This window comes from Protobothrops mucrosquamatus, unplaced genomic scaffold (assembly GCF_001527695.2).
Source record: "Protobothrops mucrosquamatus isolate PMUCROS unplaced genomic scaffold, P.Mucros_1.0 scaffold673, whole genome shotgun sequence".
Lineage (NCBI taxonomy): Eukaryota > Metazoa > Chordata > Lepidosauria > Squamata > Viperidae > Protobothrops > Protobothrops mucrosquamatus.
The window spans coordinates 255,679-282,677 of NW_015386961.1; the positions used below are offsets into that span (position 1 = coordinate 255,679).

The 26,999-nt window shown below is 37.0% G+C and overlaps 1 protein-coding gene across 1 annotated transcript; it reads left to right on the forward strand.

Moving 5' to 3' along the window:
- The first annotated feature begins 347 nt into the window (after positions 1-347).
- Positions 348-26,276, forward strand: TRMT11 (tRNA methyltransferase 11 homolog). The gene is made up of 13 exons (XM_015818070.1): positions 348-513; positions 3,299-3,364; positions 6,933-7,006; positions 8,738-8,819; positions 8,915-9,007; positions 11,289-11,423; positions 11,809-11,965; positions 13,896-13,976; positions 15,345-15,509; positions 19,735-19,807; positions 21,122-21,253; positions 21,953-22,073; positions 25,680-26,276. Exons 1-13 carry the CDS (start codon positions 439-441, stop codon positions 25,809-25,811), a joined length of 1,386 nt encoding a protein of 461 aa, XP_015673556.1. The 5' UTR covers positions 348-438; the 3' UTR covers positions 25,812-26,276.
- Positions 26,277-26,999: the final 723 nt, after the last annotated feature.

Here is a 26,999-nt window from a genome sequence, read left to right on the forward strand (position 1 = left end):
TCAGCAAGCTGCAGCTCTCTCTCGTTAGCAATCAATATTGCAGATCAGAACCCGCAAAGAACCACGCTGGCTCAACTTTCCCTACCCGCGTGCTTATCTCTTTTACTCATCCTATATAGCCGAACCTATTGAAAAATTTACAATCACCATTTATTCGTCAAGCGCGTTTGCACGGCAGCACGGTCCCTACGGTTGTCATCGCCTGGCAGCAGGGTCCATGCGGATGTAGTAGTTATCCTCACCGTCGTTGGCTTTGCTCAGATAGAACGAAGCCACCGCCTTCCCCATCATTCAGATCGGTAAAAAAAAAAAAAAAATAATCCTGGATTTCTCTCCCAAAGCCGGGCGCTTCGAACCGGCTTCCTCCTTTTCCCAGTCTTGACCCCGCCTCTCCTGCTCCACGCGCGCGCGTACGGCTCTAGAGCGCGAGCCGGGGCTATGGCGTTGTCGACAGCGGGGTATAGGCAGTACTTGCTGCTACTAGCGCAGCAGAACGTAGAATTCCGGTTGCCGGTGAGTCCGAGGTGCGGAGCGCGCGCGGCCTTTTTTTTTGGTTGCCACTTGGAAGTTTCCGGGGTCTGAGCGCGCGCGGCCCGCGTCGGCGGATCTATAGCAACCGTGCATTGGTTTCTTTGCTTATCCCGGGCGCTGCAGAAGGGAATCGGAAGTCCTGCAACCTCTGGGTTTTTGCAGACGAATACAATGGGTCTTTGTAGGCCTTTGCTCATCCTACGCTGGCATGATGACGCTCCAGGCAGCGGGTTTTAGACTAGGGTTAGGGTTAGGGTTAGGGTTATGCCTTGGAGCATTTCCCCAAGTTGCAAAACAAGCAAACAAGCAAACAAAAAAAAAACTTCAAAGAAGAACGGCCTGTAAGGAGTGGGGTGGAAGAGAGATTGTTATGAGAATTTTGATTTGTTCAAGTTACAGTTGTGTAGCACGTGGCATTTTAGCATAGCTTCAGAATATTAAGTGGGGTTTTTATTAATATTATTCTTATGTGCTATCAAGGTGTTGTTCGACAATTAGCAAACATCATGATCGGTCCCTAGCCTGGTGTTTAAGATTTTACGTAGGTGGGATGTCTGTTGCGATAACATATCAATACGGAAGTTCATTGCAGTACACTTTGTAACCGGAGAGAAAGGGTTGGATAGAATTTCAGGAACCTCAAAATCTTGGACGTAGTCTTTATACACAGCTTCTTTATGAAGATTTCTATTGAAGATTCATTATGAACATCAACATGAGTACAAGAACATTCCTTGACACCCATCTGATTCACTTTTCTAGTTGATGTTAAGGCTGATCCACACTTGAGAACCAGTTTGATGTAGTTGTTAAAAGAGACCAGACTGGAGATCAGGCGTTCTACTCCTGCCTTAGGCACAGAATCAACAGAGTGACCTCTGGCCAGTCCCAGCTCTTAAGAAAGGGGCAATGGTAAACCTACCCATGATAAACCTTGCCAAGAAAATTGCTGGTACTTGTCTGTGCAAATTTGCGAATTTGATATGATTCCTGCTTACCTCTGCGAGGTTGGGCCAACTGCCATATTGGGAGGTGGGAATGGATGAGAAAGTGTAAATGCTACCTGTTGGGAAAACAACTTGCCCACATTTTCTCGCATTGCATCAACTGTATCTTTCTCCTCCACACTGCATGGAGAACATTCGACTCCATTTGCTGCACTTTGTTCTCATTCACTCAAATGCTTCTTTTCCAATTGGACAGCCCTGCCCCCATTTGACTTCTTGTCAAGTTAGCTAAACTGAAATATAGCCTTGCCTTCTCTTCTTTTTCCTGCCAAGGCACCTCTACAAACGTGAGTTGTTGGGTTTGTTGTTTTCAGTTCTCAAAAGTCACGCTCCTCCTAGCAAGAAAAGCAGTTGGCTATTTTGCTTCTCTGTGTTGATACTTACCTGGGGTAAGATGTAAATATTCTAAGGGGTCTTCTTTATTCCCATCCTTCCAATGCAGGGAAGTAATATTTGGCTGTACCTACACTGGAAGGGGTGGGAGGAGAAAGCAATTGCAGCAACTAGCATTCTGGGTTTTCAGTACGACTTATAGAGTGAAAACCTACTCAGCCTTTGGATTATTCACCACTGATTGTTATTATTTTGTGCCTTTGAGTCAGTTTTTGACTCCTAGTGACTGCCTGCAATTTTCTTGCAAGATTTCAGAAGTGGCTTCCCATTTCCACCTTCCTAGGGCAGTGAGAAAGTGACTGGCCCAAAGGCACTTAGGTGGTTTTGTGCCTAAGATGGGACTAGAACTCATGATCTCCTGGTTTCTAGTGTGATGCCTTCATTGGTACACCAAACTGGCTCTACTGAAGTCATATTTAAAGAAGTCAGCCATAAGTTGTATTTTTTAAAAGGATAAAGAATACTGTAATAATGCAATAACAGTGTTAGATATTTATTTTAGGATATTTATTAAAATGGGAACTATTGGAAAAAATACATACTTGGTTAGAAAAGATATTGGGAGAACATGTAGACTTTAAACCTGAATTTTTCTTACTAGGTATAACGCCAGAAAAGATTAACAAACAAAGCCTATACTTGATTTTACACGTCACAACAGCTGCAAGAATAATGTTTGTGCAATATTGGAAAAATGAAGGAACACCACCAGAGGAAGAAATAATTAAAAAAATACTGGAATGCGCAGAGATGGACAGATTGACTTTGAGATTGAAAGAAAAAGAAAAAACAGAATATTACCAAACTTGGGACTTATTCTATCAGTGGTTAGAGCAGTGGTTCTCAACCTTTTTAATGCCACGACCCCAACCGGCCGTAAGTCGAGGACTAAACCGGTCGTAAGTCGAGGACTAAACCGGTCGTAAGTCAAGGACTACCCAACCGGTCGTAAGTCGAGGACTGTCCCTGCCCGGGAGCGCCGAGCATGCGTGGTTCCGCCCCCTGCGCCAGCCGAGGCGTAGCTGGCAAGCGGCAGAGACGGAGTAGGCCGACCACCAGCTGGCCCAGCTCAAGGGAAGTAAGGCACCCGCCGGAAAAGGGGGAAAAAATGACGGACAAAAAAATGGCGGACAGCCTTGCTTGGCGACCCCCATAAAATGGTCGATCGACCCCAAATGGGGTCCCGACCCACAGGTTGAGAACCACTGGGTTAGAGGAAAGAATGAAGGATTAGGAATTAAATATGTATTAGCGCTTTCAAACCCAGACAGCACATTGGTTGAAAAATTATTATATGTATGTAAGAAAAAATAAAATCTTATAAAAATGTTTCCAAAATGATTTATCATATCTTACTTTTCTTCTAGGAAATAAAGTCTTTGCTCTCCCTCTGTGATGGAAGGTTCAGCAGTTCACAAGAACTGAGATTAAAGGTAAGAATTAGATAGAGAACGAAGTGTATTTTTCCATGAGATTGTTTTGTGAAGTGAATATTTTTGCAGCCAAGATTTAATTTTAATCATGATACAAAATCTTATGGTATATTATTCCTAGAATAATAAGGAATATTATTCTAATTACATTGATGTAATTTTTTGTTTGCATGAAATCATTTGAAAAGCATAATGTGGAAAAGAAAAATATTTCCTGTGAAAAATGTTGACAGTTGTTCAGTGCCATGAAAATGCAGGCTGTGTTCCCACAGAGGTATATTGGGCCCTTTTTTGGATCTGAGATTTTTCTGGCCGCATGTCTAAACTTTGAGAATTGATACCATATCCTTAAGTTGGGTGACAGAATATCTACTATCCTTGATAGCTGGCCCTGTCCTTGCAACCCATGGGTAATCATGGAAGGATCACCTTCTCTTGAGACTTCCTTTGAGGAGCAGATAGGCCAAGAAAGGCAGCTACAGGCAGCGGCATTGGCTTGCCAGTGAATCCTGCCTTTTAAGCAGAAGCCAGAATTCTATGGTGGCTGAGCACAATATATGGATAAGTTCATTCCCTGGAATGAAAATGAGCCATTTGCTTCCTTATCTTGGCATTTGTGTGACCATACAGATAGTCCTCGACTTAACGACCACGGTTAACCTCAAAATTTCCATTGCTAAGTGAGGCGATTAAGTCACTTGCGCTTCATTTTATGACCTTTTTGCCACAATTGTTAAACGAATCACTGCGATTGTTAAGTAAATCATCTGGTCGTTAAGTGACTCTGGCTTCCCCCACTAACTTTGCTTGTCGGCTGGGAAGGTTACAAATGGCTATCACATGACCCCAGGACGGTGCAAATGTCATAAATACATGCCAATTGCCCAAGTGCCTGAATTTTGATCACGTGACCATGGGAATGCTGCAGTGGTTGTATGTGTGAAAAATGGTCATAAGTCACTTTTTTCAGCGCTGTTGTAGCTTCGAACTTTCACTAAACAAGTGTTTGTAAGTTGAGAACTACCTGTACTTCAACTCCTGCAAAATATCTTGTCCCTCTGTGCCTGTTATTGGAGCGATCAGAGATAAAAATGTGGGCCTCTTTTTCTTCCCAGTTTTTTTTTATGTGTGTGTGTGGAATTGCAGGGGCCAACAGTTTCAAATCTGGTCCAAATTTTGGGTCACTAAAATATTTCATAAATCAGCTTCCTGTTGGCTAAAATAAGCAAACAAAGCAAGCAAGAAAAAACATTTTGTTTCCAATATGCACTGGAAATATATTTTGCTATATTTCGTCTTCATTTCATCACATTTTTCAACATGTCTCCAACTGCTCCCCCCACCTCCATTTCCTCTAATTTGTATCTTGGCAACTGCTGTCAGTATATCTTGCTGGAGATTTAAATAGCATTTCCCAACAAAGCTTCGTACATAATCTGCTCTTCTTTGGTAATCAGTTGGTTTCTCCCTAAGGAAAGCTAAAGTTCTACTCCAGGGCTTTGCTGTCCTTAGTAGCATCAGTTCAGGCCTGATGTGACAGAGTTACTGATTGAAGGAAGAGCACCAACTTGATATTGTTAACAGCAAGATTGAAAATCTCCAGTGGCAGAGGTCATAAACAGTGCAATCCATGCCCTTATTCACAAATGGAAGGTACAGTTAAACATGTAGCATCATCTGCTTTATCTTTTTCTCTTCTCACATTCAATTGCTTCTGCCCCTTCCGGATCTGTGGGAGACAACATGGAAAACGTGAATAAAAACACAGGAGGGGGAGTTAGATAGGTGTCCTAAGTGTAATCGTTAGGAGGAGAGAGGGATAAGATACTTAGGCTTGCACATAGTTGCAAATTTTGGTTATACATTTATGAAGTTCAGTATGCTTCTTGATTCTAAGAACAGCCAATGCCACATAGCCAACATAATGTAATGGTGTAAAATTTGAAGTGTCCCATAGGGCAGGGGTCCCCAACCCCCGGTCCGTGGACCAGTACTGGGCGTGGCATGCCAACAACGGTCCGCACAAACAAGCAAAGCCCCATCCGTGAGCAGTACACAAAACCACGCCCCCTCCGGTCCACGGAAAAACCTCTCTCCATGGAACCAGTCCCTGGTGCCCAAAAGGTTGGGGACCTCTGCCATAGGGTTTATCATCATACATTCATAATGGGAGCAGAGAGAAGTTTAATTCTTCAATCTCAGGAAGTATAGGAATAATTTTTGTTGATGTTTGCTGGCTATTGGTATAACTGAGCGGGAATACAGGCTAAAAATAAAAGTGGTGATGTTATTCGCAGCTGAGTAGTTTTGTCGGTGCATACTGAAAATTAGCATTAAAAGTCTGCTCAACGGCTCCTGTACTCAAAAGAGGGAAGATGAAGGATAACCACAGATTTTCATGCTCTGCTTTAGATGTGAAAATGGGGAAAATATTGCAGAATGGATTATCTAGTTTTAAATAACCTGTCTCATATAAACTCTGCCTGGCTCATCCAAGGACACAAAAAATTCCTGCTGAAAATCCCACATACCATAGTTTATCCCCATCTCCCTCCACTCCCCTCCTCCCCTCACCATGGGTAGCTTCCATTCTCCTGGCCCTCTAGAAGCTCATTAAAACTTGATTGTTTCAGAAAGCCTTTGGGACCTGAATACCTGATCAGAAAGGATGTTATACTCAGATGTTATAAGATAGACAAGAAGCACAGTATTTTTATAATACATGAAATATGAAAATATTGGTATGGTGTACCTAAATGGAAAAAAATGGATATTTAGATGATTAACATTGAGAAAACCATGAATGATAAGCATGGATTGAATAAAAGAGGAAATTAAGTTTAAACAAAAATCACGAAAATAGGATGCATGGTGAATTAATGAGATGATGGTTATAAGAATAATATAAGCTGATAAAAATGTGTTATACATAGATGTTATCACTATTTGTATAAATATGAAAAATGTCTGTTTAATCATTTATATATTGAAAATATTAAGAATTATATTTTGTTTAAGGTTGAAGAAGGAGAATACAAGTGGGAAAAGGGAAGATCAAAGAAATATATTATAAATGAATATACTAAGTATTGAATTATCAAATTTAATCATTATTGACTCTTAATTAATTATTATTGCCTTTCTTCTTTCTTTTTTTTTCTTTTTCAAATATATAAACCAAGACAACACGCTGTACACCAGGCACTAGAGATTGTTATTGTTAAAAACCAATAAAATATTTATTAAAAAAAACTTTGATTTTTTTTCAGAAAGCCTTTGGGACCTGAATACTCTAGAGTGCCTGCTGTCAGGATTGTTATATTAATTATAATGTTTGCCTACTGTAATTATATGTTGTATTTCTATTATTGTTGCACTGGCTGTGACTGCTCCTTTGCAATACCACTTATTGTAGTTTTGACGGAAACATTTTATAAATGCTGCATAAATACATAAGGAAAGAAAAGAAAGGAACAGAAAGAAAAGAAAGTTGTAGCTGCCCAAATAATGATGTTGTTGATTGCGGTGCTGTTCCTTGTAATAACTGTTTTATTTTTCCTGACTGCAGAGCCCATTTTGGATTCTTGACTTGCCTTCTGAAGAGATAGCTAGAAGACTAATGAAACGAACTGTATGTGCAAAGTAAGGACTGATTTGGTTAAAAAAAAAAAACAATAAGAGGGAGAGTGTCCCTGCTTCCCTTCTGCATTAAGCCAGGCATGTTAAACTCGCGACATCACATGACGTCGCACAACGTATCGGGCCGGTTTTGCCATTGCCGGCAATGGGGTGGGCGCGCCTTCCACGTGAGGCATCCGGCCTGTGGGCCGGCAGTTTGACACCCCTGCTTTAAGCTTTCTCATCCTTTTTCTCCAGCATAGGTAAAAATCTCCCTCCCTCTCTTCCCTCTTTCGCTGCCAGTGTCGGTAGAAGTTTGACTAGCTTTTGAATTGCAACGTCCTGCCTTAGTTGTCCTCTCTAGGATGCGCTTACAGCTATGTCAAAAAAGAGGCGAAATACCTAATTTCTGTTTCTATACATGAGACTTAGTGATTTCAGGTTTGATTTCTGATGGTGTGATGCAAAGGATCTTTGTTTTGCATGCTTTATTTGTGTCCCTTTGTACAAATACCATTAAATGACTTGAAGTTGTACAGAAGCAATGTTGGAAATTTCATTCATCTCTGCTGCAAAGCGACTGAAAGTAAATATATAATCTTTATTTTGTAGACTTTAGAATGGGGGTGTCAAACTGCCGGCCTGCGGGCCGGTTTCATCATACCGAAGCCGTGCCCACCCCATTGCCGGCAATGCAAAAAGAGTCGCGATACGTCGTGTCATGTGACATGGCGAGTTTGACACCCGTGCTTTAGAAAGATACTGTCTCTGGACGTATACTAAACTTTGAACTAAATTTGGTGCTGCTCATTAGGAAGTTAACAACAGGTTGAGAATCAGATGTAGCCTGCCTGAGATACTATTTCACCTGTACAAAGAGGATTGCATCTTGGCCCACTTATTTTTCAACATCTCTATTAACCCCATAGCTAAGACTGCAGATACAATGCTACAATGTCTACCTCATTTAATGGAGCAAACGGCAGTATAATCAGGTTGATTTTTAAATATCGCCTGAAAATATTGTGAATCAAGAATGATAGAAAATAATGGCCATTTGTTATGTTTTTTTTGTATTATAGATTTTTGACACACCAAGTGCATTATATCTTTTCTTTTGCATTTTTCTAATAAGTCAGAGCAATTTTATGATTGCTGTTCAAGAAAGACAGTACTGATGTATATAACACAATAACGTTTAGAGTCTAGCTTGAGGTAACACCTAGCCCATCACTTTGGTCATCTTTTAGATTGTTAGTTGATCTAACAATCTAGTTTAATTTTATTTTGCCCATCTTATCACAGTTTTAAGCAGCGAATGTCTATATGTGAATGTATTGTATATTTGTGTATGGATCTGTATATATATATTTTCTTGTAACAATAATTCACTGCTCTTGAGGAGGAATGACAGAACATGAAAGCAGAGTTAAAAGAAGAATCAGCCTAGCCCTAGAGTATCTAAGTAGTCATAAGTGGACTAAGTCCAGCTTCTCCTGAATTCTATTGATCCTTAACCAGCATCAAAATAGTGCTGTTAGTTAAGTAGAGGTATGACTAATAATAAATAAGTTTAATTGGAACATCACATATGGTCGTGGTCTTTTGTTCCTGACACATAGTTTTATAAACATTTATAGGCCTTTGGCTATGATGAAATATTATCTATGTCTTTGACAGTAGAGAGAGAGTGGAGGTTTTTAATCAAAGTAGAATAAAACATGTTCCTGAAAGTCTGTATTTATTTGCTTTCAGATCAATATTTGAGCTCTGGGGTCATGGGAAATCTCTAGAAGAACTGCATTTTTCACTAAAGAATTATCCAGTAGAGAAAATGGTTGGTATAAGGAAACATTCTAAACTTTTTCATTTAGTATGTGTTATGCAGCATATACACTATGCCATAATTAAAACTGTCTTGCTTTGTTTTAGGCTCCATATTTACAGTCCAATTTCACCTACAAAGTAATAGTCCATGCTTTCAACAAAACGGTAACACAAGCAGAGAAGATTCAAAGAATAGATGTAAGTAATAGTTAAGTTCTTTGATTGCTTAAATGTCTGTTCTTTCATAATACTGCAGAAGGAAACATAAGACAAGTGCATACATTGCCACATTGATCATGTATAGCTTTGGAGAGTTAACATTCTTTTGTTGTTGTAGAGATAAATCACAATTGCCTCTGTCCTTTCTTCTAATACCTGATGCATAGCCAGGTTGTCTTTGTTCATTCATTCAATAGTGTCACATTGCAAAGCCTTCATATGCTCAAGAATTCTTTTCATGCCTCCACATGTATTCCGAGGGCTGTAACCAAGCCTTAGACTAATCTTAACAAAGCCTTCATGATATATTCACATTTCTCTCTCATGAATTAACTACGAAAGGCATATGTACCTGTACCTAGAATTTAAGAAATTAATAATTAAAGAATTATGGACTTTTGTCTAATATTTATTTAGCTTTATTGGGTTTTATTTCTTTATTTTATAGGTTTGTTTAGATTCTTTTGCTGTTGTGTTGTACGCTGCATTTGGGAGACAGGTGGTTATATATTATAAATATGCTAAATAAATACCTACATAAGTTGTAGCCTCTACATCATGGCCGATCTGTTGGTTTCCTATTAAAACTTAATTAGCTTTAAAGTCTTCCTAGCCCGGGGCTCAGAATTCTTCAAGTGGAGTCATTCTTCTACTCATTACTTTTCAAGTCAATGAGGGGAGCATTGTTTGCTCTGTGCCTTGTCTTTTTTCAGACTATGTTATATTATATCATAAGGCACATAAGAAATGAATGACCCATGGGTCTGAGGCAATTGCTCAGCACTCCATTTGTGCGGTCCAGCACTCTGTGGTTGTCTTGCTAAAAATTGGTGAGAAAATGACCAAATTTCTGTGACAAGATTTTACATGTTTTTTTCTTTAAGGATAGGCATGACACTTCTGATGGTCCAAAATCACTATTTGTGGAGGAGGGTGGATTTGGAGGATCTGCTGCTTCAAAGTTTCCTGCTTCCATTAACACTCTAAAACATAATATAAAACAAAAAAGGGCTAAATAATTTAATCTCTGCATTCCAGGGAGATCACTAGATATCCTCTTACAACTTTTAGGAAGCTTGCAGTGCTCTGGTTTAGCTTCCCAGTTTGTAGACCTAAACAAATAATCTCTTTATAAAGCCTGTCAACATTCTTGATTTCTTCTCACTTCAGATAGTATAAAATAGCCTTAATATTTGATTGCACAGTTGTCTTCGGTATGATATATTCAAGGTGGGCAACTACAGCCATCCACCATCTTTAAATTTTACCACTCCCATCCCTCCATCACACTTCAAGATTCAGTGGACAATTTTTCAGCTTTGTTTAAGGAAGTAATTGTATAGAAATAGCAAAATGTATAGGAGTAGTAGTGTATTGTGGTTCAAAATGTAAAAAGAATTGTCCATGTAGTTAGCCAAAAGTTAGATGTCAGCAGATGTTACTTACAAACTTTTAAGTTGTGTATGAACATACCTATCTGGAACTCCGACCTAGAAGATTCTGGATGTTGGGAGAAGACGAGAAAGGATTAGTTTCTGGTATGCTGCATACATTTGCTTGGCATGAGTCTCCTATCGAGAACAATGGCTGGTGTTCCATGTCTGAGGGCGAATACTTCGGCTGAGTGGATTGGAAGCAGTCAGAGTCCCACCCCAAAGAGGGCCCAAGTGCCCTGCGAGTCAAGAAGAGTTTGCTCCATCTGAACACCAGCTTGGGAGGGTCAGCCTACAAAGTCCAAAATCTGTTAGGAAAAGAATGAAAAAAAAAGTCAAATTATATCTGGGACTGCTTGGAAGGATAGTCTGCATTGATATCTCAGGGGTCCTGGCAGTAAAAAGCAAATTAGGCATATTAACCCTCTACAGTTTTGATTTAAAAAAACCACACATGCAGTTCAAGGCTAAAGCAACTATATGCTCGATGATCCTCAAGATGAAAAAAAACCAATTTTTAAAAAGTGTACCTTCCATCAGGAATACATAATACAACCGATATATTTTAGTTTTAATAGACCACCAGTGCTATATTTTTTATTCTGTGCTACCTTATTAACTTTTTAAAAATAATCTTTTAGCTTAAGAAGAGCATACATTTTATGTTTTGGTAGTGACAGCCTTCAATTATTTTTAGTATACCTATTATAAAAGTAAGGAAGATTACTGTAGATATGGATAAATAATGTCACATGTGTAATATTGTTGATTAATGCATTGTTTCCTATTCCTCTCTCCTTCCCCCTCAATCCCTCACACCCATGTAGTCTTTGCAGTTTTTACCATTTAAAGGACGTGTAGATTTGAATAATCCAGATCATACATTTTGGTTTCTAGAAGATCATGGACTTTATCTGGGCAACACTACAGAACAGCCTATTGGCTTGTACTTTGGGAGATGGGTGAGTAAGGTACTAAATTAATAATGAAACTATAGGTTTTTAAAACAGCAATGCAATCATGGCAGATTGTGCAGATTGGAATGTGAAAGAAGTAGGAAAAATAGATGCCTCATGTGCCTCAGAGCTTAGATATGTGCCCTCTTTTATAATTTTCAACTTAGTCGTTGAAATTGATTGTTTTGAAAAAGTAAAATAATATTCTGAACTGGAAAGCATATTAAGAGTGCTGTGTTCAACGTGGTCACTTGATAAAAAAACTATGCATCTATGTTTTTTAAAAATCATTTTATGTTTTGTTTTTGTGTGTTTTAGAAGTGCTTGGTAACCAAAATAAATCTTTCTTGTTCCCTTTCTCTCATTGCCTTCCCAACCATGTATTCCACAGATTGCCAATGGACAAAGGGACCTTATTGAATCCTACAGTGTTAAAAAAAGGCATTTTATTGGGAACACAAGCATGCATTCCGGCTTGGCTTTTATCATGGCAAACCATGGAAAAGTAAAACCAAACAATATTGTGTTTGATCCTTTTGTGGGAACAGGTATTTGCTCCCCTTCTCCCCCCCGTCTTCCCCTTCAAACTTTATCAAAGAAAAAGAAAGGAAATGTTTTACATTTATTATCTGCTCATATTTTCTGTTATTTCACTAAACTTACCTGGTCATCTCCCAACTATTTAGACAGAAGAATTTTCTTTTGGGAATATGCAATTTGTACAAACATTCTAGATGTTACTAAACAACAATTTCCCAGCAGCCCCAGCCAGTATAGAAGTGGTGAAGCATATCGTGAGTGGGAGTTAAGCAACTTTGAGAATGGGTACTTGGGCACATGTTTCCCTTCCTGCTGGTAAACAAAGTTACTCAGATGCAGTATATATTATTATGCAACATCTTCAGATATAATTATGCAACATCCTCAGTAATCTAAATGTGATTTATTTCCTAGGCTCATGCCTACTTTATAAAAACTTTTATATCTTTAGCTCTGGGGCTTCATTATAACAACACCAGATCACTATTTAGAATTTACAACTACCAAAATATATTCAGTGTAATTGTTTTATTCATGCAGTCCTTGTTGCAGTTGATATCAATAATCATCGGCTTTGAAGGAACTGTGAAGCATCAGTCATATACTCTGGAAGTAGTTCAAGAATACCTGCTTGATGGCTAAGATCTGAGCCGTAATTCATGCAAAAGGAAAAAAAGAGACAAGGATAGTTTATACCTATGACTTTGCCCCATTATGGTTCTTTCCAGTAGAAACTCTCAGAAATCCCATTCATTTGGATTGAAGAAAACCAGTTTATAGAATATTTTGGGAAGGAATACAGATGTTTAGGACTTAGGAGCTGGTGGCCTTATGTAAAGGAATTTGGAGATGAGGAAGATAAGAAAAAGATGCTAACAAGTGAATTAAAGAATGGGCCATTAAGGAGGGACTTGGAAAAGGGATTGCAGTCCTGAGATTGAAGCAAATGTGAGAAAGAAACTCAAGGTAATCCTGTCTTGATGTCATTTAGTATAAGACGAGACAGAAAAAACTTGGAGAGGCTTTCAAAATTGATGTCAGCCCTTCAGGTTCAAGAAACAGACAGATGTTGCTGGAATTCTAGAAATATTACTCTGTTGTTGTAGATCACAAATATTAATTCTTGAAAGCTTCTTCCACGTTTCCTTCTATCCATCCTGTACTAAAGAAAATCATGACAGGGTCATCTTGAGTTTCTTTCTCATACTTGCTTCAATTTCTGGACTGTGTAATTACTTCTCCAAGTTCCTCCTTAATAGCTCATATCTTCCTTCCTGCCTTTAATGGCTGTTTCAAACCTTCTCCAAGATTATTTTTAGATTCCTTTACAGTCTATAATTTTTCAATATTATACCTTTCTCCTTCCTGTAGTAAGGCATATGAAAAAAATTCCCTAAAGGAACTGTATGACCAAAGAAGCTATCCTGTGTGTCATGTGCTCTGAACAAATTTCAGATTTTGTATTGGAGTTAATCATAGATCAGTTTCTTTTAAGAATTTGCTGTGTTGTCTAAGCAATGCTATTTCTTACGCGACTCCAGATATTCCTTCAGTTAGTTGTTTTTCTTCAACAAAACAGTAGAGGGTGCTTGTGTCACATGTTGTATGTGATGAACTTTTTGCTTGAGATAAATTGGTTCAAAATGAGGTATACACTAAGCAATAGACTAATTTTGCTACAAAGACAATTTAAATATTAGTATTTAAAACAATTTGCACTAGTGAGAGAAGGTAAGATTTCTGGAAGAAGAAATAAACATTCATGCCCTGAGGGTTGCTGAAAACAGTTGTCAAAAAATTATTTCTGTATGATGATGACAGGAGCCTAATCTATGCTAAACAAAAAAGGCAAAATATTCAGGCACTCCAAGAATGTTGGGAATATTTTTATCTCCACCCTACTATGGAATAAGGATATTTTGTTTCTTTTGCTCGCAGGTGGACTTCTTATAGCTTCTGCGCACTTTGGAGCATATGTCTGTGGCACAGATATAGATTATAATATAGTACATGGGTTGGGTATGTCCTTTTCATTATTTACTAGTAGAAATTAATTACATAAAATATGGTAGCAATTTTAGTCCCAAAACAGTTCCTGAACTAGGAAATTTATCAGACAGTAGTAATTACTCATTACCTCACATAGTCTTTCTCATAGTGAGCTATGATAGACAGACAATTTTACTGTCAAAAGAAAATGCAGTTGAATTTTATTCAAGGAAGAGAATGCCTTTCTTCAGATTAATTTTTCAGTCACATGGGAATTTAAGTGGCTGTTTGCAAAATGGAATGATGGTCAACTATCAAAAAAAATATCTAGGGAATGTAATCAACTTGTGCTTGCCTAAAATCCCAGCCATAAATTAAGAATCATGGGTTGATTTCCTTATGATGTGTTGATTTAGGTCAGTGTTTCTCAACCTTGACAATTTTAAGGCATGGCTGGCTGTGGAATTCTGGGAGTTGAAGTCCACATGCCTTAAAATTGTCAAGGTTGAGAAACACTGATTTAGGTAGTCATCATTTGTTTTTTTTTCTAGCAATGATGGTGGATTTTTCTCATGAGATAACAATAAAAGTTGTACGTTGTCCAGAGTCGCTATGTGTCTATCTCATCAGAGAGAAGAGAAATCATGCAAAGAGGAAACGAAAATCAACTTCCCTTTTTTATTTGTTCAAATGTTTCAAGTCATCCTAAAGTATAATAGCAGCTTTAAGGGTTCCGTTATTTTAAATGAAATATACGTAGTCTTTGGCTTACAGTGGCAGTTTGTACCAGATTGCTATTACTAAGCTATGCAGTCCTAAAGTGTGATGTCATGTGACCATGTCACTTAACAACAGTAGTTCTGGAAGTCCCAGCTGCTATAGTGAAGCAAGGACTATGCAAGTGGTTAAATGAAGACCCCATTTGACTGTAAATTTTGGTGCTAGCTTCCCATTGACTTTGCTTATGAGAAACCAGAAAGGAAAACAGGAATTGCAATCACATGGCTGCAACTCGCTGCAGCTTTGTAATTGTAAGCCAGGCACTAAGTGCCCAGATCACAATTATGTGACTGTGGGTTCCTTGTGATGATCTGAACTCTGAGGACCAGTCATAGGTTTCTCTTGTTCAGCACTGTTGTAGGTTTGGATGGTCACTGAAAGGACATAATTCGTGCAGTACATGTAGAAGATACTACCATGCAAGTACTTACTGAACAGTTGTGACTATTTTATTATGAATTAGGCGATATCATCATTGGCATTCACTTGTGATCAATTTAAGGTGAAGAGAAATATTCTTACCAAATGTTATTTAGTTGAATATAAATGCATTGCAACGACAAAGGAACAAAGGATTATTTTAATCTCAATTTTTTTCTTCTTCTTCATGACTCTAAGGCAAAGCTAGTAGAAAGAATCAAAAGTGGAGAGGACCTGATGAAAATATCAGAGCCAACCTTCGCCAGTATGGTTTGGAGAAATACTATCTTGACATATTTGTTTCTGATGCATCAAAACCCATATGGAGGAAGGGAGTGCAGTTTGATGCAATTATTACAGACCGTAAGTTAAGATGCAAAACCCGAAATAGCTGTAATTCATGAATGCAGGCTATGGGGATGATAATAAAAATGGATATGTCTATAAGCTTGTTATAGAGTTTTATATGGTAAAATATGAGAATAAGAATATTTGGACCTTTAAAAATATTTTAGTATTTTTTCAGGACTGTTGGACTCAGGCACACATTATTTTGTGTTATAGTAAATCTAGTAGGAACGTGCCTCAGTATTTTGGATACATTACAGTACCAGTACAAGTTTATTTCGGTGAATGAAGCAAGTTAGTATAACTGAAGCATCTTAATTTCAAATGTAAATCTTACATCTGGAATTTCCACAAGCAAGAAGATAGGAATTCTCCTTTACATTTTTACATTTTTCAACCAAGTCACCTTAATCATTTCCAATGAATATAAATTATTAATGGCTAAATAATGTTAGTGGAATGCTTTATTGTTTATTCATAGGTTATACAGTGCTACGTCTTGTTGCTTCCCCATCTGGAAATAACTTTGTTTCTGGAGTGACACCACATACATTTTGAAGCACATTCAAGTTAATTTTGAGAAAGCTAAAGCATTCCTGCCATTGCTTATTTGACTTGTTTTTTTAAATGGGATTGGTTAGAAAAATGCCATTAATATGCTGAATATTTTAAATATCTCTTTACTATGTATGATTATGTAATTTAGGAAATGTGACCTGATTGGAAAAGTAACACAGATTTAATGCCAACTAAATATTTGCCTGGACTTAATAATGTAAAATTGGGCTTTTCCTTTTTTTTGGGGGGGAGGGGGTTAACTTGAACCTCTAATTCTATATTCCTTGTTGAAGTAGTAAAACATTGTAAATTCCATAAAAGTAAATGCTCATTTTGACTCTATATTTTTTTGAATCGCTATTTAAAAGGTATGAATTATAGTACTATTTGGAGCAATAGAGTTTATTTCCCTAGAGCAAAAGTGTACATTAATGCTTTAATACTTGCAAAGTAAATACATTAGTCATCTCCAAAAATATTTCCCATAGAATATAGAAAAACCTAAAGTATCCTTCAATCAAATGTATTAATAATCATCTAACATTCAGATGAAATGGGCGGCGTGTAAATCTAATAAACAAATAAAATAATATCTAAACATGAATATGGGCTAAAATCAATGGTGGGATTCAGCCAGTTCGCACCACTTCAGCAGAACTGGTAGCTAATTTTTTGTTACCCAGGCCCAGAATGGACTTCCGGAAGCGGCATCCACACAGAGAACCAGTTGTTCACATATTTGAATCCCACCACTGGCTAAAATACTAAACTTAGTATAAAGTGAAATGTACTGTATAAGTAGGAATAGTTTTACAAAAATGTTGAAGTATGAATCCCAGAGGGGCTTTTTCAAAAGGCAACTGGACTTTGTTTTTCCTTGAAGATGTTTTGCTTCTTATCCAAGAAGCTTCTTAGTTCACTTCTTCGGAAGGTTCTTGGATGAGAAGCGAAACGTCTTCAAGGAAAAACAAAGTCCAGTTGCCTTTTGAAAAAGCACTTTTGGGACAACCATGACCTGGATGACTGACAATCCTCCTAGACATTGAAATGTGAAGAGTTAAAACAGTACAGTTCAAATGCTGAATTAAATGTAAAATAAAAAGGAGTGTAGAGATGATGAGTGCTGTGAAAGCTCTCTGGAGAAGGAGAAAAGGGGAGGTTGCCCACAGATGCTTTGAACAACAGCTCCTTGTGAGGAGACAGCAGCCTCCATGACTTTTAAAACTGACATTCATTCATTTATTTATTTATTTATTTATTTAATTTTTATCCCGCCCTTCTCCTTATGGACTCAGGGCGGCTAACAGCCTTGTAAAACAGCTACAACGATAAAAATACCCAATTTAAAACCTAATTAAAATGAAATATTTGCTGTGGCCTATGTCAATTAAAATTACTCTTAAAACCCCACTAAAAATTCCCTAGGCCAATCCCGCTTGTTGGAAGAGCCATGTCTTAAGGGCGCGGCGGAAGGAGGGGAGATCCGGGATCACCCGGATCTCTGGGGGTAGTTCGTTCCAGAGGGTGGGAGCTCCCACCGAGAAGGCCCTCCCCCTGGAGGTCGCCAGCCGGCACTGTCTGGCTGACGGCACCCTGAGGAGACCCACTCTGTGGGAGCNGCAACCAGTGCAGCTCGCGCAGCAGCGGTGTTACATGGGAGCGACGAGTCCCTCCCAACACCGCCCGCGCGGCCGCATTCTGGACCAGTTGGAGCCTCCGGGTGCTCCTCAAGGGAAGCCCCATGTAGAGAGCATTACAGTAGTCCAGGCGGGAGGTGACGAGGGCATGGGTGACTGTGCGCAAGGCGTCCCGGTCCAGGTCAACACACTAATTCAGGTCAACACACTAATAACAGTCAGAAATGTTCAATTTAACCACTTTATGACTATCACAGGCCTTCTTAATGACAAACTTAATTTGATACCTGATAAGTTTTACTTTTTTTGGATTTAGGAAATTTTAAACACAAACTTAGGAATTTTTAAAAAAAATTATATATTTGGCAAAAAAAATGATTTAAGAGAATTTTAAGTGGATTGAGAGACCAGAGATAGTTGGAATATTGGTTATTTTTGTGATAAGATTTGATAAACAAATATACAATTAAATAATATATTTGTGGGAAACAACAACAAATTGGGAAAAGGATCTGGACATAGAACAACTGCAACAAGAAATCCTGGATGATGCCACTTTATGGGATTTACAAAGTAGGCTGGTGAAATCTTTGAAGGCCCTTGAATGCCAAGGATTGATGAAAGGACAAATCCTGTGATACCACTGGAATGATTTAAAGGCTAATGATATGAAGAGGAAAAAGGAGAAATATAAAGACGGAGTATTTGTTCAGGGATAAACTGTGATATTTCTGGTAACTTCTAATGGACTTTGCTGAACCAGAACTGAAAAGATGACAATTTCTGGATAGATAAAAGTTAAGGAGAAAAGAATTTTTATTTGTGACTTTAAAAGAGGGTGAAAAGTTACTATAACAGTTTACACTTGGTAAGGTTGGAAGCCATTTTGTTACTGTCTTTTTTCTTTTGTACTTTTTTCCTTTTCCTTTTCTTTTTTCTGCACCTTCTGAACTTTTATTGTCGTTTTGTTTTTTCTTCTAGTTTATTTTCTATCAGTTTTTACAAGGCTTATTAAAACATAAATTACAAGGAAGTACAGTTTAAATGCTGAATCAAATATAAGTTAAAAAAACTGTGCCTACTAGTCCTTGATTCAATGGATCTTTTCGTAACATATTGCTGGTTTCCGTTTGGGGTTTGTTGAGATTAATGGAACCTTTGTAAGCGCTCCAGCTAAAAAGAATCACACCAAAGTTCTACTGCATGTTTAACAAAACTTTAAACTTGATGCATGAGCAAGAGAACTGTCCTTTTTAAGGAGAGGGAGGAGCACGGTGACAGACCACCCATCACTTCCAAAGCTCGGTGGATCCTAATGGTGAGGTAATTAATTAAAGCAATTAGCTCAAGGGAGCTTAGGGGTCTGGATACCAGCAGATGGGGTGCCTTTTCTATGCTCTGACTCTGAAAAGCCGTTGCAAAGAAGAAGAATGGCTTTGTAATATTATCACAATTTTATCATTATAAATACTTGTATCCTACTTCCCATTCCCTTGAGATGCCCAAAGCAAGTGGCAAACATAGACTAAAAGGTCATTTAGGCCACAGCTGCCTGAATAACCTCTTTTTTTTTAATGGATTTGTATTATGTTCAGATAAAAAAACCCAGGTTAGACAGCTGGATCAAATTCAATTAGCTGAATGTTGATTTGAAGAAAGATGTCTCATCTCTCTAGCTAAGAATTCTGTACTGTATTAAAAGATTAGCCAATGTATTGCATCACAGCCTTCTGTGGGTTATTTCATCAGTCAAGGCTTTATCAGTGACCAGATATGGGGTAGAAAATCAGACTGGATGGGGCAATCCGTGTGGGAACACCTGGTTATTTAACTATCAGTAGGACTTTAAATACAACAGGTCTCCTTTCGGTCCTTGAATGAAGTCAGTGTAGTTGGTTCAACAATTGGATTGCAGGCTTTGAATATATGTGTATCTGTTTGTATATTAAGACTATGGCGAGAATACTTGCTGTTATGCAGCAGTAGCAGCTAAAATTTCAGAGTTGTGTAAACCAATATGTGTCTTGTATTTATTTTCTTTGTAGCACCATATGGCATTCGGGAAGCCACCAGAAAAATTGGTTCACAGCGGGAAACACCAAATATGATTGAAAAAAGGTAGGCAAAGCTTGGATTATGAATCACAAATCTGGACAGAAAGCTAGCAGTGGCTGTGAAAGCATTTGCTGAATGCTGTAATCTTCTGCCAAAATAGTAACCAATTCAACCATGCTGTTTTTAATTAGAGAGTTTTTTTATAGCATTTGCTTGGTTTGTGTATCTCTTGTTCTTCTCAGATAAATTTTGGGATTGGGAATTTATCTAAATTATTGCTCCCATATGGAATATGGTGGTGCATTTTGGTGTAATCTCTGGAAAAGAGATAAAACGGGCAGAAAAGATTATTCACTAATATTAATTAGAGTTCTTTGTCTAAATCTTACCAGATGTCATTGTGGCTTTGAAGACCAGCAATAACAGTTACTAACATGCTGCATGGATGGAAGAGCTGGTTTTCTGTCATGCATGTTTGAAACATGTATGCTTTTGAAGTTTTGGTTTATATACTGAAACAGGGCTGTTTTGTTCCTGATATGGAATGAAACATAGTAGTTCTGGACAAGAGTGGCTTTAAGAGGTGAGAGCAGACAAAATCCTCATAGTCAGTGGGAGAGGAAGGCCATGAAAGGGCAGACAGTGGATTAAGTCACGCTGGGGCAACAGCAGTAGCTTGTGGAGGAGGATCAAGCAGGCATAAAGGCCACGTGGAGGAAGAGGGGAGAGAGAGGGCGATGCATTCCACTTTTGCCATATTCAGCCTATTAAATCATTCTAGGATTCTGTGGGTTTTATTTTGGCAAAGATCCAAAAACATTATGGGTTTTGTTTTGCCAAACCATGGCAGATCTGAAATAGTTTGGCTGAACTTTTGCAATATAATTGATTATCTGGGGTTCAAAGCAACATCTATTTTCTGTTTCATCCAAACTCCTATATATAATTGAGTTTGTAAAGCCAGTTCCATATAGGATATGTGTTATGCATGTCAGTAAGGCTATACTTTAAACTGTTGACCAGAAATTGTCAGTTATAATCTTGTATCATTTACCTTTTCAAGTTCCACTCCACATCTCCCACCAAAGTTTATAAAATTTAATCATCTTTGTTCTTCCAGATCCTTTTTGTTTTAATTTCTACATTACGACTCATAAAGGGTGCATTAAACTTTCCTAAATTCAAATTTTATATGAGAAACTCTATTCACACTTATTCTTAATTAGACTGAACTGACTAAGCAGATTAGTGCATTTTTAAAGGCTATAAGAAAACTTTTCAATTCCTGTGATAGATAATAAATGTTTGGGTTTTGTTCTCACTGTGAAACATCCAAGTTTAACAGTAACTATTATTAATTTTCAAAATATCTCGTAGCACTGAAAATCACAACCTAATTTCTTCAAATTATCAGCTGAGTGATATAATCTTTGACCTGTTAAAATTTGCGGCAGAGTATTTGGTCCTTGGAGGAAGATTGGTCTACTGGTTACCTGTGTACAAACCAGAGTAAGTCCTTATTCTACATTACAGTAGTTTTCAGATTTTAATATATAGAACTGGAGAGAATAGATTCTGAAGTTGGTGGGGATATTTTCCCTATTTGTATGGTAATCAGCGAGTACTAAACAGTGTGGATATTTGCTAGATTTTATTGAAAATTAAATCATTTGGATTTATTGGCAAACAATTTGCAGCTTGGAAAATGGGTATTAATTACATATGTAATTTATCCTTGCTCTAATAAGCCCAGGATGGCAGAAACATATTTCTCAGATTTAGAAAAACAGCTTAGCATTGTATGGACAGAGTTTTTTTTAAAATGCTTCTATTAGGCAGATTTTTATAATTTATTTAAATAACGGTTGCAAGAAAAATCTATATGGCATATTCATCCTATTTAAACCAAACTTTTACCTGTAACATATCTTTCTTTCTTTCTTTCTTTCTTTCTTTCTTTCTTTCTTTCTTTCTTTCTTTCTTTCTTTCTTTCTTTCTTTCTTTCTTTCTTTCTTTCTTTCTTTCTTTCTTTCTTTCTTTCTTGGATTCTGAAAGCAATTAGCACACATTGTTTCTGGAAAATTTAATAAGGCTATGAACCATGTGGAAGTGTATAGTCTAATTCAGTTTGAATCAACCCCTCTGGCAGTTCTGTTTCAGATTCACATATTACCGTTCGTAAGCTCTTTGACTGTTTATTCCTTCCAGATATACAGAAGAGATTATACCTCAGCACCCTTGCCTGAAACTTGTTAGCAACTGTGAGCAGACGCTTTCCAACCACACATCGAGATACCTGATAACCATGGAAAAGGTGAAAGAATTTGAGGTAATTGTTTGGATGGGCTTTCATGCAAGGAAGAAGCTGTCAGCTTTCTCATGGGTTTTTCTACTGCACTGTTGTAAGGTGTTTACCATGCCAAGCTATATTTTTAAAGCAAGTTTAGAAAGTTTGTGAATGCTTATAAATATCAAAACAGAAAGCCAAAGTATTTAATGAACTCGAACACAATCCAGGAAAGAAGTGTTTAGTTTCATTTCATTCTTTCTGAAGAATATCTGATGTATTGGTTTTTTTAAAAAAAAAAATCTCCCCCCCACTTTGTTTTGTTTTCTTTACTTTAATTTTCTTCATTTTACTTGCTTTAGTTAAGCGTGGCACACTGACTTCACTTAAAAGGTCATGAGTTTGCCCTATTCTCTCTAAGGGAGGACAGCGATCACAATTTTGGAATATTTTGTGCAATATGTCAGGATGTCTCTTTGTCTGGATGTTCATCTGAATTTATGGTCTTCCCTCACCCATTTTAAAAGCATGAAAGTCATCTGAAAGCAACCTCTAGATAGAGTCAATAGATACAGTTCCCCGGGCTACTATATTAATGTGAATCTGTGCTGGTTTCAGCTCGTACAATGAAACTTCAAAGAAAATGGAGGGGAGAGGAAGACACCATCCTTCTAGTGGATGTCCTCTGCACGATTCATGTGGGGAACATCATATGCAGACAACATTAGTAGACATCAATTATTACCAGCTTTCAGATTTCTTTTTCATATCTAATATTATTAAAAAGACCCCCAAATTAATTGGAGAGAGAAACAATAAAAATCCAGTTAAGGCAAGTGAAAAAATGATTTACACTCATTAATTTTGAATTATGTATCACTGAATCATCTCATTTCAGTAGACAAAGTAAAGCATTTTATTATTTTCATGTCAGGGCAATCCTCTCGGTGTCTTCTCAAAAAATCATTTCCCCTGACTTTATTGCGAACTCTTTGGCAGCAGTTGGATTTCGTGATCTCAATTCCTGTCATAAACTTTAAAAACTTTATTGTAGCTTGGTAAAGTTATGCCATTTTTCTTGCTATGATCAGGATTGATACTTAATAGAACACTGAAAATACACACATATTCTAAGCAGTATATTATTCAGTATTCTGTTAACAAGAGCATTTGTTGCATTTTTTTCTTTTTTAGTGTACCAAAAATGTAAAGAGCTTCTCCAGTCCTGTCATTTGAAAGGGATGGGAGTACCATAATTTTACATTGATAAAAATAAGCATACATACATTGACAAAGAAATATTTTCTAACTATGATACTGGAAATTACTTGAAAAACATTTAACCATAAAATAGTGAAAGGCTTACAAGAACTAGAACTGTTTTTAATTCTTTATTATCTGGACTGAGTACCTTGTCTTAAATGGTCTTTTCTGCTTCCTAGTATAATAATCCATTAGATGAATGCTGTGCTATTATATTGCATAGGTTACCTCTCAGGACCCAATTTTAAATAAATGTGTAACTCTGAACCAATAAATTAGGTTTGGTCATTTGGCATTTAAATTGCTTGCACTGCAGCAAGAAAATACAGTGACTGCCTCAAGAGAACAAGAAAGACTATTTTAAACATTTAATCTGCATTAAATATGTTTCTATGCTCTAGGGCTTTATGGTGGCAGAGAATAGAAAATTCACAAATAGGCTATCTGTATGATAGCAAAATGTATGTATTACCTTTGCAGTTATTAAAGGCTATATTGTCTTTAAATTATTGGTTTGAACTCGAAATAAATATTGCATAAAATACTTCCATGCTCTAGCAATGTATGTGAAAACATTATTGTTGCATATCCCTAATATAATAGGAGCATATTAGTCACACTCTGGAGCTTTTTTTTATCACAGCCTAGCATTTTAATAAAAATTCACTAAAAAAATCTTAAAAGTCCATCAACCAGTCACAGTTCAGAGATTAAGATTTTAAAATCCTTTGACTGGGTAGAAATAGGATTAAACTTGACAGATGTCAAGGCAGTAATCCCAGGGAACAGGATCACATCATAATGTTTTATTTTTGCTGTCATCTAAACATCTTCCGTACGTCGATGCATCCCCATCCACCCTCTAATTGTCTGTGGCCAGCATATCAGCTTGTAACCTGATGTTAGTGATATAGGCTAAACATTTCTGTTTGTTAGAATTAGTGTTGGTAGTATTATTACTATACTATCAGGATATGCATTCTTGAGATAATGTCTATTTTCAGCAAATATCGAAAATGTTACCTATACTGGTACTGTTCAGATCAACATGCACAAGAGTTTATTATTAAGGGAGCAAATCCATTAAAATCTTCTCTTGAGAATGTTTCTTGGATAGGTTGAATCTTTTTAGGCCTTGCATTCTCAAAGATTTGCTCGAATTATCTTTATTATGCTAACTCCAGCTCCTCAACATATGAGTTCTTTCAGAAATTGAATTCCTCTGCATTTGGAAATTAAGGCATACATTTGCAGCTTTGGCTACCACTGAGCTTTGTGTTTGCAGAGTAAACAGTAAAATGCAAGCTAAAAACAGCTATTTGTTAATTCACTTTTATTTGGTTAAGGACTGTTATCCCAAGCAATCTTCCCATATAAAATGCATTCTTTCTTTCTTTCTTTCTTTCTTTCTTTCTTTCTTTCTTTCTTTCTTTCTTTCTTTCTTTCTGTCTTTCTGTCTTTCTGTCTTTCTGTCTTCCTTCCTTCCTTCCTTCCTTCCTTCCTTCCTTCCTTCCTTCCTTCCTTCCTTCCTTCCTTCCTTCCTTCCTTCCTTCCTCTTTTTACTTTATTTTATCTTACCTTACCTTACCTTACCTTACCTTACTTTACTTTTCCTCTTTTCTGGTTTATTTTCCTCTCTAAGTTTAAGTTAAAAGAAAAGGGTTTCTAAAGGAGGGAGTACAAAAATTTGACGCTCACCTAGATCTGAACTTGAACAAACAATAATTTATTAAATTGAATCTAATGTCTTCAGATACGCAGTGTTCCCAGCATAATTTTATAAGTGCGCACTAATATTTTCGGTTGGGGCAGTGCTTCACACGAACAGACACTTATGTTTTTATTATGTATTTACTAATAGAATTAATTCTGTCTTGCTTTTTGGCTCACACTAAAGACTGTTCACAGCAATAAATAATGCACAAAATAAGGAAGCCCTATCAGCAGGACATGAAAACAACTGAACTAGCATGTAAAACACAGGAAGTATCATAGGTCTCCCTCTGAACATTACGAAGAGTAATTTAAACTCCTAGAATGGGGTAGAGTGGGATGTCAGTTAAAATGACTGTTTTACATTCAACTCATATATCTTGAAATATCATGCAAGTCTTCTCAGGATGAGAAGGTATGCTCATGCAGGAGACCCTAATCCATTTTGTTGTTGTTACTGTCATCATCATCATCTTCATCATCATCAGCCAATTTTTCAAAGAATCAGCAACCAAATATTTTTTTAAAATGCATGGCGGGGTAAGGCTGTCTTTATTTAAACAATAAAGAATTAGTACTGTTGTCATAGTCTGGCAGTTTGAGCTCTTCTAGCATCTCAAGATATAGCAATGTATGCTTTATGTCTTCACCATGTATTTTAATCCTTTATAGGAGGACAACTGTAATTCTCAAATATTGGATAGCCAGTATCTGCAGTACAAATGTCATGATTCCTTTCGTGAGAAATATTTCAGTGGAGTGACAAAGAGGATTGCCAAGGAAAAAAAGGACAGCCAACAGTAATCTGTTTGGAAAGGAAAAAATGAAAGCAAGGAACGCACAAGGCTTGTATTTGGCTATTAAAACATCTGGACTTCTACATTATGTAGAAGCTTCAGAGAACAAATACTGTTTTTAATTTTTTTTAAAAACTCAAAGCAAAAACCACAACATAAGTGAAGGACAGTTTTTTTTCATTAACTTTGTTTATACCAGATTATTGCACAATAATTTTTTTTGACCTTTATTTAATTTATTTTAGGACTTCAAGTTCTAATGATAATTGATTACAACCTTTATCACTGTTAGCCTTTCAGTCTATTACCTCTAGCAAAAATGAAGACTATTGTTTCGCTGAACATCTGGAAGTCTTAAGAAAAATACAATGGTATTTTGGTTTTCATTTTTTTTTTCTGTTGTGAAGATCTATTTCATTTTCCTTTATTCTTTTGTAACTGCCATACAATAAATTCAGAAAAGTTTGTTCTGGATTTTAAAATTATATTGTCTGTCGCAGCAATTATCATTTCTTACCGCCATTTCTAGAACCAATACGCCCTCATCCTTCCTGCCAAGATCCAGTGTGGTATTACGCATCTGAAACTCATCTGTATCTCGGATCTACTATCACAGCCCTGATGTTGCTGCTTTTGGTATTTGTGTTGCTATTTTTAAAATGATTGTTATGGTTGTTTTTTCCCCTCTTTCATTTTTAATTGATTTTATGTCATTATAGGAATGGCAGGTTGTAACTATTAGAAATAACGAAGTCTCCTTTCTACTAACTGATCTATGCCAGATTTGCTTCCCCTGTTCTTTCTTAAATATCAATAATTGACACTGCCCTTATATGCATAACTTCTAGCTTGGATTTTTAGATATTCAACACTCATGCTTGGCAATCCTGCATTTGTGATGATCATAAACTTGTTAAAGGATTTTCGTTTTTAGTAATGAACTCAAGAGATAATTTCATATTGTTTTAAGCTTGTCAGGAATGATGTAAATGTCAAAAACAGTAACTTTTAGGATACAAAACACAAATACTGGAAGCAGTGGAAATAGGTAAGAATAATAAACGGGAGGGAAATTCACATTCTGTTGCTGCCAAATGCCTGGTGTATAAAATGGTTGAGTAGCCATCCAAAAATTAAATAAGGAGGAGATTGCCATTTGAGGTTTTTTTTTCCAAAACAGCAGCACCACTGCCAA